This window comes from Grus americana, chromosome 1 (assembly GCF_028858705.1).
Source record: "Grus americana isolate bGruAme1 chromosome 1, bGruAme1.mat, whole genome shotgun sequence".
NCBI lineage: Eukaryota > Metazoa > Chordata > Aves > Gruiformes > Gruidae > Grus > Grus americana.
Genome location: NC_072852.1, coordinates 146,719,318 through 146,736,027, shown reverse-complemented (window position 1 = coordinate 146,736,027; position 16,710 = coordinate 146,719,318). Strand labels below are relative to the sequence as shown.

General features: G+C 44.3%; 1 protein-coding gene across 3 annotated transcripts in view; it reads left to right on the top strand.

Moving 5' to 3' along the window:
• The window catches only part of CNGA3 (cyclic nucleotide gated channel subunit alpha 3), a 38,426-nt gene extending 27,075 nt beyond the window's left edge, over window positions 1-11,351 (top strand). For 2 of the 3 annotated variants that reach the window (XM_054849566.1, XM_054849557.1), the window contains 3 exons: window positions 2,935-3,042; window positions 3,922-4,028; window positions 7,106-11,351. In XM_054849566.1, the coding sequence (XP_054705541.1) occupies window positions 2,935-3,042; window positions 3,922-4,028; window positions 7,106-8,514 (1,624 nt within the window). In that variant the 3' untranslated portion in view covers window positions 8,515-11,351. Of the gene's footprint in view, window positions 1-674; window positions 807-2,934; window positions 3,043-3,921; window positions 4,029-7,105 lie in introns of all 3 variants that reach the window. The other variant, XM_054849548.1, reaches the window with a different exon arrangement.
• Window positions 11,352-16,710: the final 5,359 nt, after the last annotated feature.

Sequence of the window (16,710 nt, the reverse complement as noted above, 5' to 3'; positions counted from 1 at the left end):
AGATACAGTAAAGATCTAAAATAGGTTGGCTTAGTCATGTTGACTATGAAGTGCTTATAAAATGACTACTATGTAGTTAAATGAGACACACCTCTTTTCTCTGCATTTGCTGCTTTTGTTCAGACATTGACTGGGATTCTTCTCCAAGGCAATTGTTGAAGCCAGAGGTAATTAATTAATTATAGCTATGTCGGTTTTAAAGAACTGTGAGAGGAAATTCAGCCTTATTTCATTTAATTACCATTAAAGCTTCATACAGTCACTGTGAGGTTTTGGATATGCAAAGAATGTTGACAGTTTGTTAAGCCATTTCAAGTTCTATTATCATTTAATAGATTTCTTTTAAAATGCCTGAGTTCTAAAGAAAGAAAAAAATGGGAAGCATTTAATTAAAATCAGCCTGCTACACTGATGTCTGAAAAGGTCAAGAAAGTGTGGGTGACTAATGCACAGAATCAGCCAGCTGGTTACCTGATGTAATGGTGATGGTCGTGTCAGCTCGAGATGCCCCAGCCTGTAAACCATTTTTAACCAGTTGGATGAATGGTTCCACTGAGAAATCCTGTCCTGCTCTACCTGGAGTCTAGTCTAGTTTCCTGTACCTCAACATCCACCCTCTCCCTTAACTGCTAGAATATTGGTAATACTGCTATGCCTTACATTATGTTGTACAGCAAAAAGGAAGAAAAGAAAGAGGTTAAAGAGGAGAAAAAAGAGGAGAAAAAAGAGGAAAAGAAGGAGGAAAAGAAAGAGGAAAAGAAAGATGACAAAAAAGATGACAAAAAAGATGATAAAAAAAAAGAAGAGTAAGTATAAAGAATGAATGTGTGCTTGTAACACACCTCCTACACTACGAAGCATTGTATGGCATTTCATCGTACCGCTTCCACAGCAGTTATTGTTCTGTAGGCTGCAGAAGGTTAGCCTGTCAAATCTTTAATATGTTTTCCCCTTTAGAAATGTGCAACTGTTCAACGAACATCTTGCATCTTTAAGACTGGTGTTTAGACCTGTCACAAACAGCTTCCTAGGTCAGTACAAGGGAATTCAGCTCCCTCTGGTTGCTTTGATTTGCCGTTGAAGATCACTTTTTTACTATGAGGGCATTTTAGGATAGCAGCCTGCTTCACAGATCTACACAGGCTTTTCATTGTTCCAGAATGTCCATAATGATTCAGAGCAGATGAATCAAAAGTCTGGTTTGGACAAAGAGCAAAAATCTTACATGTAGAAAATTACAGATGTACTAATAAGTTTAGTTACTGCACTGACTAGCATGTTTGATTGCTTAATATGGTGCACTTCATTACTAGTGATTACTAAAGTTTGCTTCTGTCGATTAGGAGACGCTGTATTTCTGCAACAAAACGAGATCATTTGAATGCTTTTGACAGAAATGAATCCTGCTCGTTTTGTTCCCCCAAAGCTGACCCAAACGTACTACAATTTAGTATTACCAGTCATTAAAAATAACAATAATAGCAGATAACAAGAGAATGCATTTGAGTGGACTTCACAGTTAAGGAGTACATTAGAGTAATATACCGCAAGTTTGTACGTATGTATATGGTGGCATGTGCTTTGTAGACATTCTAGTTAGGAATGCCTTCCAAATGGAATTTGCTTGAGCTCAAGATCTTGACTTTCTTAATCAAAGCTTTGTTTGATTAGAAAACCTTTGTTCTAAGGATTGTCTTTCGGCTTCAATTACTATGTAGTGAGACCCTGAGTTTTGCAGAAGCCTAAAGCATTTTAAAATGTTTCAGCAAAGAAAATATATGTTTTAATGTCTAGAAGGTAGTGTACTCTGTCATATGAAGACCATATTTCATGGTCAGCAGTTTTGAGGTGGTGACCAGTTTTTTAGAAGAAATGGCTCAAAATCTGTTGTGAAGATGGCAAAGTAAATACTTTTTAGATTAAAACTACGTCCTTTACTAACATTATCATCTGGACATTCAGCTGACAGCAGGGATAATGCCAGAAATATACACAAATACAAAATAAAGTATAATTACGTTTTAATATATTTACATTCTTGGAGATAAGGAAAAGTCACACAAATACATATCCAAGCATTGCCTGGTCACATATTCCTCACACTACTACACAGCTTACAGATCACACTGTCAGATGTAACTGTTGGAACAACTTCTGCAGCTGTGGACCTCACAATCCACTAATATGTATTTCCTCTGATTACTTACAACATGCCTAATTGCTGTCTATTCCATATCAGTCTTTCTCGTGCTGGGGAAGGGCGCTTCTGAGCATACTCTACATGTGCCGTTAGCCATGCTGTTCTTTAAATCTTCTTTAAATTCCAGGCCTGTACGCTTCATTTAGCATCTCTCATTGTTGTGAGGCCTAGGGAGCCAGGGCTGTGAATGCGTGAAATTTGCCTTCACATAATAATACATGTTTCTATTCTAGTCACACACTATATGTGTGTATGCACACACAGAGGCTTACTTGTGTAAACATGTATTTGAATACATACGTGTTTTACTTGTTTAAATATGTGCTCATACAGTCATTTCCGTAATAGGATTTGCCAAAACCATCATAATTAATCTGCAAAGGAAGGCTCTTTCTCTAGCAATGGACCATAGCCTTCTAGCTGGAATGATAAGAAGAAACATCTAATATTTTACTTTTGTTTCAATGAGGTCATAGGCAGACAGGCTGTGGTTTTCAGCCTGGACAGTGTGAATGTCTGTGTTTCTCTTTCCGCTCTTACTTTTTCCAAAGTTGGGTCAAGCAAAGATGGGATGAAGCTACTCTTTGGTATCTCACCTGGAGCTGCCTGCATGGATACTTTCTCTTCTTAGGCAGCTGTGAGTTCATCCTGAGATGAGCAGCCTCCAGAAGAGGGAGATCCAGCAGGTTACTTCATTACATTTCCAGCGTAAATCTGCATGTTTTACTTTCCAGGAAGAAAAAAGAGATCTTTGTGATAGATCCTTCAAGCAATATTTACTACAACTGGCTGACTGTAATTGCAGCGCCCGTGTTCTATAACTGGTGTATGCTAGTGTGCAGGTATGGATTTAAGTTAATAGTAATTTTAGGTTTCATATTTATTGTCTCATGTTTCCTATGTAAATCATCCTCTTATCTCCCTGCGGTATTTTTTGGGTGGCTTACCTAGAAGATTTGCAGTTCATATGCTCTTACGGATATACAGTCTCCATACCACTGGGAATAGATGGCCAATGTTTCTTTTTTATCTGTCTAAAACCAGTTTGTTGTTGACTTGCAAAGAGCATCCTCACGAGTGCTGGCTGTGGCTTTTGTGTGCCACCTGCTGGCTAGCTGCAGAGATGGGCCGCGGCCACCGTGGGCTCAGAAACCATTACTAGATGGGTCTTCCAGTCACCTGGGCAGTGTTGGGTCAGCTTAAATTAATGTCATGCATCTATAGATTCTTGAAGGGCAGGAAGATTTTACTCAAGTATTTATTTTCCCTTGTAAAATGTGGAAATCAGTTGGAGTCAAAGTAACAGAGTGCTGTGGAAATGGTTCATTTAGGCTATGTCAGATGGCAGGGAGAGATGAGGATGGCTTGCCACTCAGAAACAAATCTTGTATTTGGGAATTATCTTAATGGAGATGTGTATCCCATGAAAGCTGATGCATGTCTAATTGTAGGCATATGTGTATTCCTCCATAAGTGCACTTGGGTGGCATATATGTGTTTGAGTTTTGTTCCTGTCCTGAACACCTTTGCATTCTGAAAGATCCTAGTGTCTATTTAGACATAGCTTTAGTGTGCAGATGTCTAGGCATGGAGACATGCTGCCTGTAATTTTTCAGTGCCAGTAATGTGCACTAACACGCTGCTAGGACACACATTGCGAGTACTCTTCTTATGCACTTGGTGTAATTTATTTTTTTTCCCTTGTATCTTTGTTTCTTTAGAGCCTGCTTTGACGAGCTACAAATTGACCATATTAAATTATGGCTGTTCTTGGATTATGGCTCTGACATCATCTATGTTCTTGACATGTTTGTCAGATTCAGAACAGGTGAGTCTGTCTGGGGTTTTACAGTGTTTTCAGATATGGCATGGATATAAAGGCTGGAAACAGAAGTTCCCCTGTGGGGTCTGACCAGCGTAGCACCCTGTCTCCAGCAGAGACCAACAGTGGAGGCTTTGGGACAATGAAGTGTCTGACCAGCTTGGATTGTTTGAAGGCTGGACATCCCAACACCTCCACTTACTTGTTTATAAATTCAATTCTATCAGTGCTTAATAGACATGCCAGATGCTGACTGAAGAGCTGCTGTAACAGGCTGCGTGGGGAAGGGAGGATAAGGCACTTTGTATGATCACTCCGTGCATGATATATTGATTGTGCTCCTTTGAGTGGGCAAGAAACCAATTGCACCCCACAAGTGCTGCTTTCTTAGCCAAGATTTCATATTTGAGCACGCCCAGCTGATACAGATTCTAGCCTTAAAGGTATATCTGTTTTAAACTATACAAGGTCATAATATAGGCCTAAGCCATGACAGATAGTACCATTACATTTCTAGAATAGTCCTTGATGTACTTTGGTCTATGCCAGCCAGCACTCTCTCAGGCAGTGTCAGGGCACAGCTGGAAGGACAGCAGAAGTTGGGTGTTGTTCATGGTGTCATGTTTGGAGGAGGCAGGGAGAATTTACACATGAATAGAAGCTGTCATGGTAGCTGGTCTCAGGGCCAGAAAATGTTTCCTGGCTTGTTCTATTAACTGGTACAGATGCAGCCCCCAAATGTCCAAAAATGTCCAAATGTCCAAAACCTCACTGATCATTATGAAAATAAGACTTCTTTTAAATCTTTGATTTTTACATTTTCTTTTTTTTCTTTTTTTTAAATCATGCTGACAGCTTGGCACTAGTTATGGCTTGTGACAAGTTGTAAACATGTTACAAGACAGAGGCTAAAAATGCTGTCATGTTGGGAAGCATAGGACTCATGGCAAGCCAACGTCTTAAACTCAGTAAATACCTTGTTTGACAGGGAAGTCTATTTCAGATAGCAGCCTAAGTCACCAGACTCTTGTATCTGGGGTGAGGGCAGGGGGGCTTCATCTTCTTTGTGTAGTTAAAATGTCAACTGTGCCAACTAAATTTCTCTTCTGCAGTTATATCTGTTATTGTTGTGGGAAAGAACCCAGCAGAAATTGGACATGGCCAGGCAATGCAAGTTACAAAATTTCCACAGGCTGTCCTGATAATGCTTGCATGGCTGTTAAAGCGTGGTTAGGTTGGTTTTGCAGGCCTGGATTGAAACTGCAAAATTGCCACAGAGACTTCCTGAACGCTTCAGTGCAGGTGTCTGCTGCAGTTTCAGGCGCTCAGATAAGGAAGTCGCTTCTTTTAGGTGCCAAAATCTTTGTCAACTCTCTTAACAACCCCTCGTGGCTCCGCTTGTGCCTGCTGCCTTTTCCTGTAAGTCTGCAAGGTCCATCTGCCCTGCGGACAGAGGTCCTGGAACCGTTTGGGGGAACAGTGTGACTCCCCGCTGTCTAAGGGCAGGGACCCCGTAACTACCATGATCCACGCCAGCTACTCTGTGGTGCACCCTTGTATAGCTGCAAGGCCAGTTTCACTGTATATGTCACCTGTTTGGTGACTATGCAGTGTGAAGCAGGAAAGATTCATGTCTTTCAGCAGCTGGTCGTGTTTAGAATAGCCTGCGTTTTGATGCTTTCAAAAGGTTTTACTATAGGAGTTCAGTTCCGTGAGGGGTCAAAAAAGAGCTGAGGGACTTTTATCTCCCTTCGGGAGGAAGGTGTTTTCAAAGTTATTTTTAATAATTGTGAGTCAGAAATTCATCTGCCTGGCCAACTTTTCTGATTAGTTGCATAACTCTGTTAATAAGGCATATTTGACCAGTTTTTTTCAGCAGTTTTCTGGGAGGTAACACACTTACGGCACAGGAACTACTTCCATTTGTAGTCACCATCAGTTTGCAGATCGTTGAAGACAGATACACACATATACGTCGTACATATTTGTACAGACAGAGACACATTGCAGAAATACGGCCGTGCTGTGGAGGGCACAAAGAAATGCAGCTTGCTCTTCCTCAGCAGCTGCTTCCCTGAGAAAGCTGCTGCTTGTAGATTGCTAAGGGATTAGCAAAATGTGATAATCCCTGATACACAGGGAATGTTTTGCTTTTCTCTCGGTGGACTTTTGCTCCTGACTGGCCTGGTGGGCAGAGAGTTGGACATCTCAACTTGCAATTGCAGCAAGTTATTTTGCAGCGTGTAGGCTGTTCCCTGCAGAACATTTTCAGTGCCTGGAGCTTTCAGAGGTACAAACCAGTGCTGCAGCTGTACTGCTCAGGCAGCCTTTCTATGAGAACTCTTACACAGATGCAGTTTGCCTTCAGGTCTCTTACCACAGTTTATATATATATATATATATTTTAAATCTAATACTTTCCAAAGTCTTTTGAATGAAGAAACACCAATGTACAAAATTCTGCTTAGTAACTCTCTCACTAGAAACACAAAAAAGGTGCAAATCATTTTCCCCAAATGAAAAGGAAAATCCTGCCAGCTTTAACATGGGACACAAGAGGAAAAGCATGGCTCGGGGGAGAAAACACTGGATTTCTTTATCTCAGGGTAATCTATATTGTTCAGAAGAAGTTTCCAACAATCCATTATACCTACTTATTCTTGGTATTTATTTAAAAATATCCCATTCCGATTTTATACACAATTGCTTAACAGTTGCTTAACTTTAGCTATGACTAATGCCAATGATTCATGAAAAATGAGACATTTGAATCTCCCCTTTCTTTTTGCAAAGATACCTAAAACAAAAAGATAACAGCTGTCCCAGAATAGAGTGGCAAACTGCAGGGAGCACTGTGGTAATAATAGAGTCATTGCTTTTTATCATTATATGTCAGCTTTGAAATGTAATTGAAATATTTAAATTTGCAATTAAATATTTTTCATTAAATGAACTCATATCAATGTCTGCATGCATAACAGTACACATTTTAATGTTCTCAGGTATCTGAAATGTAAGTCACTCGGTACTGTTGATGGTGCTTTTATTCTAAAAAGTAAAATATGTATTTTTATTCTTTGAAGGCTTCCTTGAACAAGGCTTGCTAGTTCAGGATCAAAAGAAATTACGAGATCACTATACCAAAACTACGCAGTTCAAACTGGATGTACTGTCTCTTCTGCCAACAGACCTGGCATATTTGAAGTTTGGTTTGAACTACCCCGAACTGCGATTTAACCGCTTGCTGAGGATTTCTCGGCTGTTTGAGTTTTTTGACCGTACTGAAACCAGGACAAATTATCCAAACATGTTTCGTATTGGAAATCTTGTCTTATACATTCTTATCATCATCCACTGGAATGCGTGTATATACTTTGCGATTTCGAAGCTCATTGGATTTGGAACTGACTCTTGGGTCTACCCTAACGTCTCCATTCCAGAGTATGGGCGTCTGTCCAGAAAGTACATTTACAGTCTGTACTGGTCAACGCTCACGCTGACAACCATTGGAGAAACACCTCCCCCAGTGAAAGATGAAGAGTATCTCTTTGTGGTCATTGATTTCCTGGTGGGGGTGCTGATCTTCGCTACCATTGTTGGTAACGTGGGCTCCATGATTTCCAACATGAATGCCTCCAGGGCAGAGTTCCAGGCCAAAGTAGATTCCATTAAACAGTACATGCATTTCCGAAAAGTGACTAAGGATTTGGAAGCCAGGGTTATTAAGTGGTTTGATTACCTCTGGACCAACAAGAAAACAGTGGATGAGAAGGAAGTTCTAAAAAATCTGCCTGACAAGTTGAAGGCTGAGATTGCCATCAATGTCCATTTGGATACACTGAAGAAAGTGCGTATATTCCAGGATTGTGAAGCTGGACTTCTTATTGAGCTGGTGCTCAAACTGAAACCTACGGTCTTCAGTCCTGGGGACTACATTTGCAAAAAGGGAGATATTGGGAGAGAAATGTACATTATTAAAGAGGGAAAATTGGCTGTGGTGGCAGATGATGGCATAACCCAATTTGTCGTCCTGAGTGATGGCAGCTACTTTGGTGAAATCAGCATCCTCAACATCAAAGGTAGCAAATCTGGCAACAGGAGGACAGCCAACATAAGGAGCATTGGTTATTCTGATTTGTTCTGCTTGTCTAAAGATGATTTAATGGAAGCCCTCACAGAGTATCCAGAAGCCAAAAAGGCTCTGGAAGAGAAAGGGCGACAAATTCTGATGAAAGACAATTTAATAGATGAGGAAGCAGCAAAAGCAGGAGCTGACCCAAAAGACTTGGAAGAAAAAGTAGAAAGACTGGAAACAGCTCTGGATACGCTGCAGACTAGGTTTGCCAGGCTCTTGGCAGAATACACCTCATCTCAACAAAAGGTTAAGCAGAGACTTGCCAGGGTAGAAACCCGAGTGAAAAAATATGGTAGTGGTACCTTATCAGTTGGAGAATCAGAGGCTGGAAAAACCGAGGAGGAGAAGAAGAATTAATGGAGTATTTATATTTCCTCATTTACTAGAGAGGGTTGAAGCACGTGAAAGCCATAAATGTATGTAAATACATGTGTGCATACATAGACATGATTATTTTTATATGAACTCAGACTGGTTTTTAGCCTTTTTAACTGAAGCAGTATTTTCTTGTAAATAGAACACTGTCACCTTCTTAGGGGGAGATTTGGTCTGGCATTTGGGTACTTTTTTGTACTGGGAGTGGATTTCTTACAAGACATGCTCAGAACGTCTGTTGTGTAGGGTATGTGTAGGTCTTGACACATTGTCTCTTCCCATGCACGTTGCATTAAGAAGGCATTGTACTTAAAGTATAAGGGATGAAATTTTTTTTTTTAAGGGCTTAAAATATATTTATAGGGTACATGCTCTACCTTGCTACCGTAGTAGCCCATTAAATGCACGGACGCACATCTGGGCTTCTCAGAAATCTTTGTTCTTTCAAAGTGAAGCGTCTGCGCAAACAGTTGGCCTACAGCTGAGCAGCAGCATGTACCTGGCCTACACGGTGTAGCCCTGCACGAGTTTGAAATAGCTGTGCATCTGGATGCATTAATCTGATTCTTCTTAATGAGCCGGGCTCCACACAAAGGACTGTGCTGACAGAGTAGCAGTGCTCATTCACGTCCTCGCTGACATGGTCTGTGACAGCCTTTGCTTCTCTGCAACTGCTTCACTTGGGGAGAGAGTAGGAGATCCCCCTCCCCCCGCCTTTTTTTTTTTTAGTGCAGCTCCATCCACACTGGTAAAACAGTCACCTGGAAGGGAGTCCCCAAAAGCTGACTGGTGAAAGGCATCTGTGGCAATATGGCTTCACTGAACTGTGGGGAAGAGAAAAGAGGGTCCTGGTGCATGCAGCTCCTATAGGTAGGGTCTTGAATGAATTCCCTCTAAGTGGGCAGTCCTGGAGGGAGGCTACCATGAAACAGCACAGGCAGGCAGGGACAGCCTGTCCCCCCCCCCCAGCTTTCACCCCCAGCAGGGTTTCTGCAAGGCAGGGAGAGCAAGCTCTGTGTTGCAAAGTCTTTCCTGCTACTAGGCCTATGTTTTCTTCCTCTTTATTTCATTTAATGATGCCTACTTCATCTCCTTTCACTGTTTAGTGCCAGCTTTTCTCCAAAGTAGTTGTTGCACTACCCTGTTTCCATTAGTCAGGGAGAACAAAGGGCACATTTGCTCAGGTCCTGCTGATAGGAGCCTACTTGTGCTGGTTGCTTTTGTACTTGCTGCAGAGTAGTTGTCTCTGCTGACAGCCTGGCTCTGAGGTGAATACACAGGTCTGGTCTGCTCAGCCTGCCATGACATTCAGGGCAGAACGGTATTGAGAAGGTTTCTTGCTCTGTCATGCTGCAACGTCAGGATTTGCCTCTTACACACTCCTCTTAGCCTCCTCCATCCCGCTGCTTCCAGTTTCTTTCCAGGCTTCTCTTGCTCCCACTGAGGGGATTTCTCTAATATTCTCCCACTAGGAATATGCTAGTTTTCATTTCTTTCTGTACGGTATTTTTGTGTCGTGTAGCTTCCCCGTGTTACTTTTAGCCTTGGGTACCTCACTGACTAAAGAAGAGTTTGGAGTAACAGAGGCTGTTCAGCATCTATGGCATTGAGGCTGGATCCTCCAGTGGCATTAGGTATTACCAGGGGCAGTGCTCTGCCTTTTATTTGCCCTCGGCCCTGATTTAGGAGCCCTAACAGCACGTGGGACAGGCCTGTTGGAAAATTGCTGAGAAACCCACCGAGAAGAGAGCGGCTTAACGAGATGGCAGTGAAACGAAAAGAGGCAGTGGCTTTGCTAGACTGAGTACAACCGCCCAGGGTGAGCACTCAGCTCTGGGGCGGCAGCTGTGCCCCTCCTGGCCACACTTTTGAGCCTGGTGAGAGACACAAATCTGACAGTGACTGAGGAATGGGGCTTTGCCAGCAACACTGGCAAAGGGGCCACCAGGTAGTAGATGTCCATGCACGGCCCATGTCTAAACTCCTGTTATCATCAGCCTAGAAGCCAACTAGACTATAGGCTGGGCTTAACCTCTATAATCAAGATTTCCACTGACTACAACGAGGGCTTTGGAAACCAGCTGAGACCCATGTGTGGCCAGCAGAGTTCTGGAGTTTTGGTCCTTCAGCTGAATCCCATCCTTATTTTCTCCAAGGGCTTGAGGCAAATAGGGGAGGTAAGGGAGGCTGCTTTTGGCAGGGGTCTAGCACCCTTGCTCCCGCAGGGAGGAAGGCAGGGCTGAGGCATTGGCTAGTTGCCACATACCACTGTGAGCACAGACGGTGCGGTCACAGGCTGCTGAACTTGCAACTCTCACCTTGTAACAGAGGCAGGTACCGCACTTGCCTGCGGCTGACGTTCACTGTTGTGTTATTCCAACACCATACCCGGTAGGGTTTTCATACTTATATTCTACATCAGTCATCATTCTCTGTAAATATCTATATCTACCCAATGTACTACAGCTGTTCCAGCCCACTAGGTATATACAAATAGAACTGTTAAAAATATTATTTATACCAAATTGATACCTGTTAAAAAAAAAAACCCCACAGACACAAGAATGCTTCTTTACCTGATGGATCAGAACAGCTTGATCCATCAGTTACTGTTTGTGCTTCCCTTTTCCATGCCTCTTGGTCTGGTTTTCACATACCAGAAAAAGAGCTATTTTGATGCTATTTTCTTCAGTCACTTCAAAATATATAGTTTTTGGCATGATGAAATCGTATCCTTTGACATCTTTCATCTCTGTAAGATGGTTTTCCCCTCCTTTCATGTGGCTACAGCATGTACATTAAAATATTTTGAGTAATGATCAAGCAACCCTGTGTTTTCTCTTATCCATATCCCTCTGGATTTTGGCGTTTCATGACAGAATTTGATAATGCCAATGTAACACGGCCCAGAAAATCATTAGCTGGAAGAGAGATCTGAAGCGACAGAAAACCAAGCGGGAACAGCAGTGTTCTCCCCTCACCGCGGGGCAGCTGGCACATGCCTTTGGTCCCGTGCCCGGTTTTGACAGCGTCAATGCGTTTGCAGATACTGCTCAGGCACAAGAGCCCAACCACCCCTCGGTGCCGGGCCCCATGGGAGGCAGAGCCTGCCAGCCTCCTGCCGCTGCCTTCCCCATGGGCACCTGGCTCCTGCTCACCCCTTCCCTGGCTCCATGCAGGGTGGCACGGTGGGGATGGTGCCTTGTCCAGCAGAAATAAAAACATTTGCAGCTTTCTGCTACTGGCACGCACACTTCACCTAGAAAAAAAACAAGAAAACCAAAACCAAAACAAGGCAGCAGGCAGCACCTGGCATGGGCTGGGCTGGTCTTTCAACCCCACCACAAGAGAAAGCAAGAATGGGGCATTTGAATATACACCCTGAATCTTCAAACGGGTTTACAGCCACAGCACTCGCTTCACACAGGTACAGGAGCCAGCCTGTGCCAAAGCGGGGGGCCATGGGGTGGTACTGCGGCCCTAAGCTGCCTGTGCTGAGCCAGACAGACAGCTGATGGACAAGGCCCGAGGTGTCTGAGCATCTGCTGCGGGTGCAAAAGGAGGGTAAGGCTGGTGGAGTGGCACTGCCACGCTCCTGGTATGGCTTGGGGCGAGCTTTGCCAGGAAAAAGGAAAAAGCCTCGAGTCACGGTCCTCGCTCTCCAACAGCAAACGGTTCAAGTATTGTTGCTCTGAAGAGTTGGCAATAACAGCTCCCCATCCTTTTCCCCTCGTCCCCTAGAAAGCTCTGCTCTGGAAAATTCAATGGACTGAATTGGACAACAGAAATGGTGGCGACAGCAAAACAGTGTGCATGCGTGCGTGCGTGTACGCATACCCCCTCACGCACAGCCGAGGGTTGGGGTTAGCTTGACTGTGCAGCTCTTTCTGCAGAAACAGCCCAGGGAAGGAACAACCCTACATGTAATTCTTTTCGCTTAGGCATCTGCTTTACAGTTTCATTCCTGCCAAATATTTGCTAACCTGCAAGCAGAGAGTGCTCTGATTTCCATTAAGAAAACAAACTTCATTTTCCTTTCCCCCACAAAAGCGTTTGTGCTTTCTCTGAGCTGGTCCGTACGTTGCTGGTTTGGAAGACACATTTGTTTCTGTATCGCTGCTGATGGCAAGGACGAGAGAGGGTTTCACAGGCCAGACTGAGCCCAGGTTGTCCAACGAGATAATGCAGTCAGGCTGACTAAAGGAGAGCCGCTCTTCATCCTGAAGATTTGTGAGATGACAGCATTTGTACTTGGCTTCAAAGTCCCCCGGCTCTTCTATTAATGTTTCCATCCTGGAACAGACAGAAAGAATCAAACCTCTGTTTACATAATTTAGCATTCATAAAAACCCTCTGTGTATCCCTGACAGCAAAATGAATTCTGCAGTAATGGATCTGGCAACTGTACAGGCAGCAAAAGCACACGATTTTGGCTGTGGCGGCTTTCCTGAGGGAAGGCATCCATCGGGGAATCCCCCTCTGCCCCCAGCCCCATCCACAGTCCAGAGCCCAAGGAGGATGCTGCTCCCTGGGGTGTCCTTACGGGAGGACGGGGAAGCTCCACTCCCTTCACCCTGCCTTGGGTGGAGGGGGAGGGAAACACATGCAAGCCCTGGGTCTAAAAATGGTAAGGCCTTTTGTTTCTGAAATTCAGATCTTGCAACTGTTTGCAGCTCACAAATCAAAGGCTGAGGCTTGCCGCTGCCAACCGCCCTCGCAGCTTCGCCGTGGAAAATAAAATTCTGCTGTTCTGTGTTTGCAGTCTTCCCTGCTCCCCACCCTAAGAGCAGAGTGAGGAGGGAAGGGAAGAGTTGCATTATTTAAGCAAAATCAGTTTCTGCAACCTCAAAAGCAGGACAGCAGGGTGTCCTCAGCTTCAAGGATGAACACAAACATTAGCTTTACACCAGAAAGAGCAGCAGTTCTCACAAAGAGATTTTCCTCTTAATCGACAATCTTAAAGGTCTTTTCCAACCTAAATGATTCTCTGGTTCATCAGCTTTACCACTTCTGCTCGGCTTCTGCGGGGAGAGTGCAGGACACAGTGCCAATGGCTACAGCTCCCACGCCAGAGGCTGTTCTCCCAAGAGGTCGAGGAGGACACCGTCCAGCTCAAATAGAGACCTGTCTTATTGAATAGGTAAATTGGGGCTTGGTTACTAAACCCAGAAGTGCAGAAAGATGAAAGAAATTTACTTACTGTTTCCTATTCCATTTTTCCTTAATGTTTGTAGTGGCTGATACCAACCTTTCTGTAACGGGGCAACGGAAGAACAGTAACATGGAAAATTGGGAAAGCACAACTGTATTCCAAACTGATTGGCAGCTTGATGAATAGTTATTAATTTTGCAGCTTTTTTGTCTGGTTTGACATGTCATTTCTGACAGTTTCCTGTCAAGAAAAATCCCACTATTCTGTTCTGATGTCAACAGTTATTCCCCCCCCCCCCCCCCCAAAAGGGGAGCCACCCCACAGCAGTCACTGCACTTGAGCAGCCCCCCCGGGCAGGTAGCACAGTCAGAACAAGCAGGCACTACCTGCCTTTCCACGGAAGGAGATAAGGAAGCACGAAAGGATTTTTTTCTGGCACAGCTTGCCTCCAGGGCTGATTAATTGAACCGACTGTGCTGCAAAGATCTACTCTTTTTAGGAGAACTAATTGCCAGTTCCTCACTGAAGTGCAAGTATTTTACTTGCAGAACAGTGCAGATAATCCATCCAACAAGCTTCAGCGGGATTCCCTCTATTTTCAAATTATTTGCAGATTTAGGTCATTTAAAGCAAGTCCTCGGGGCTGCTTGTTCATGGGTACTCGTCCAACGCTCATCGCAATGAAGCATCTTATAGCAGTGACTTTGGGCACTCCAGTGAGGGAAACGATCCGGGGGTGCGTTTTTCCCACTGGGAAGAGAGGCTGTTACAGAAGAGACGCAGTGAGCTAGAGAAAGCAGACAGGGAACCCCCTTTCTAGTAACCTGGCAGTTTTCTACAGCTGATTTACGCTTAAATATTGGTGGCGAGAACCCGCCCGTGCTGGACCGATGGGCGACAGGGACGTCTCCAGCGGAGTACACTCCCCCTCCCCGGCCATCGCTGGTGCCGCGGGCGGGAGAAGCGTTGTGCAGCACAGCAGAGCTGCCTGCTCCACACAGGATTCTCTCTGCAGGGCTTCACTCTCACCTGTATAAGGGGAGGGGGGAAGAAAAAAAAATAATTGCAGAGTAAACTCAGAAGGTGATGAGACCAACCGATGCTGCCGTCAACGACTGGGAGACTCCAGAGGCTGCAACCAGCCTTGTGATGGGAGATTGCTAGAGAAGAGGCAAAAACCAGCAGAATACGGCTGCTGGAGGCTCCCACCTTGCAGATGCTGGGAAGAAACTGCCGTAACAGCCCATTTTTACCACCCCAGGCCTGCGGCAGCCAGGCTCGGAGGCGGCAGGCAGATCACCATTGCTTCTGCACCTCCAGCTTCCCCCATTGCAACTGCTGGTCGGCAGCAGGACACAGCAGATGAGAGCACTACTCCAGAGCAGCCGGACAGGAATTGTGTTAGAAAGGATATCCACTTGGGGATTTTCATTTGGGAATACGAGACCCTCCCCAGAGATATTCGAGGTGAAAGAAACTGGCCCAAGAGCAGCCCTTGTCAGATACTCATAAAGAAATCTGTGTGGTGTATTGAAAAGAGAGTATCAGTGTTGGTGAGGCCAAAATGTCACCTGCTTTATTTTGGGTGACTCGCTACAAAGTTCATAGGATTCTTCATGCACAGATGACAAATAAATTAATTTAAAAAACCCAAACCAGTGTACATAGCACGAGGGAGATTATTCTTTTGAAAACGTGCTTTCATCTAGAAAACATTTTTGTGCCTAGTTTCCCATTTTTATTAAAATCAATTATATCAGGAAATAATAAACCCCCCTTAATTGTATCATAGTAGATCACCTGATCTTTACCCCTTTCTGCTTGCAATGGGAAATAACTAAATCAAACATAGCAGCACATAATGTACGGCCGCTCAAAACTTGGAAATGTTCAACTAGCTGCCATTTTATGGACAGGTACTGGGGAGCAGCGTTGCTTGCACTGCTGTAGACACGGAGCTGGAAGCCAAAGTGTGCAGTGGGAAGGTAGATTTAAGGGATTTTCTCCATGTGTGAGCCCACTGGCACAGCAGAAACACACCCCAGAGCTGTCGGTGACGTTAAGAAGAAAGGCTTCACGTCAGCTTTGTGCTTGCCAACAGTCCAGTTGCACATCTTCAAGCTGCTGCAGTTTTTATCTTCGCTTGACGTTGCTCAGTGCTAGTTGTCAGCTGAGGCCGCGTGAGCTGCAGCGTCCCTGCACGCGGAGTTGTGTACAGTTTAGTTGTGCCGCCTGTCCTTCCAAAGGCAGAAGTCCCATTCCAGCGATCCCTGCCTGATTTCCAGTCAGCTCTGGTTTACATTTTTAAGTCTCAAAACTATGCACAAACCTACCCAGGAAGATAACATAGCAGTTCCAAACACTATTTTATTACCCTAAAATAGAATAATGATTCCCATCCTCTACATCTCTGATACCCTCGTCTCTTAGAAATTTCCCTGCACAGAAATCCTGAAGCAGGTTACACAGTGAGGAACAGACATCCATAAACAGAAGCGTACTAGGTAAATCAATTATTTATCAGGACCGCTCTCTGGATGTATCCTACAAATACCGCAGAGCGGAACAAAACCACACTTGCGTATTGCAAAGCAGCACACCTGCAATTAAACCCGCCTTCCCACCCTCCCAAGATCTTTTACAACCCTCCTTTCAGTTCCAAAAATAAACCCCAAACATGCCTCCATTCCCTTCATCCTCTGCAGTCTCTTTCTCAATCCAAATCCAATTTCCAACTGCTTCTCTTCCCACCTAATTACTTTTTCCTGCCACCCCTCCCAACCCCCCTTTCCTCCTCTCCCATCTCACCTTCTCGCCTGTTCCCCCCCCAGCCAACGCCAGCGACTTCTCCAGCCAAGCCCCGCTCCCGCCCAGGGCCCGTCCCACAAACCAGCCATTGCAAGAGAGGGACCGATGTTCATACAGTAGGTTTCAAACAATTGGGAATTTGCATCCAAGTGAAAGAAATACATTTTTTTTTTCTAAGGGAAAAAAAAAAATAAATAAAAGCCCATGGATTCTGTCAC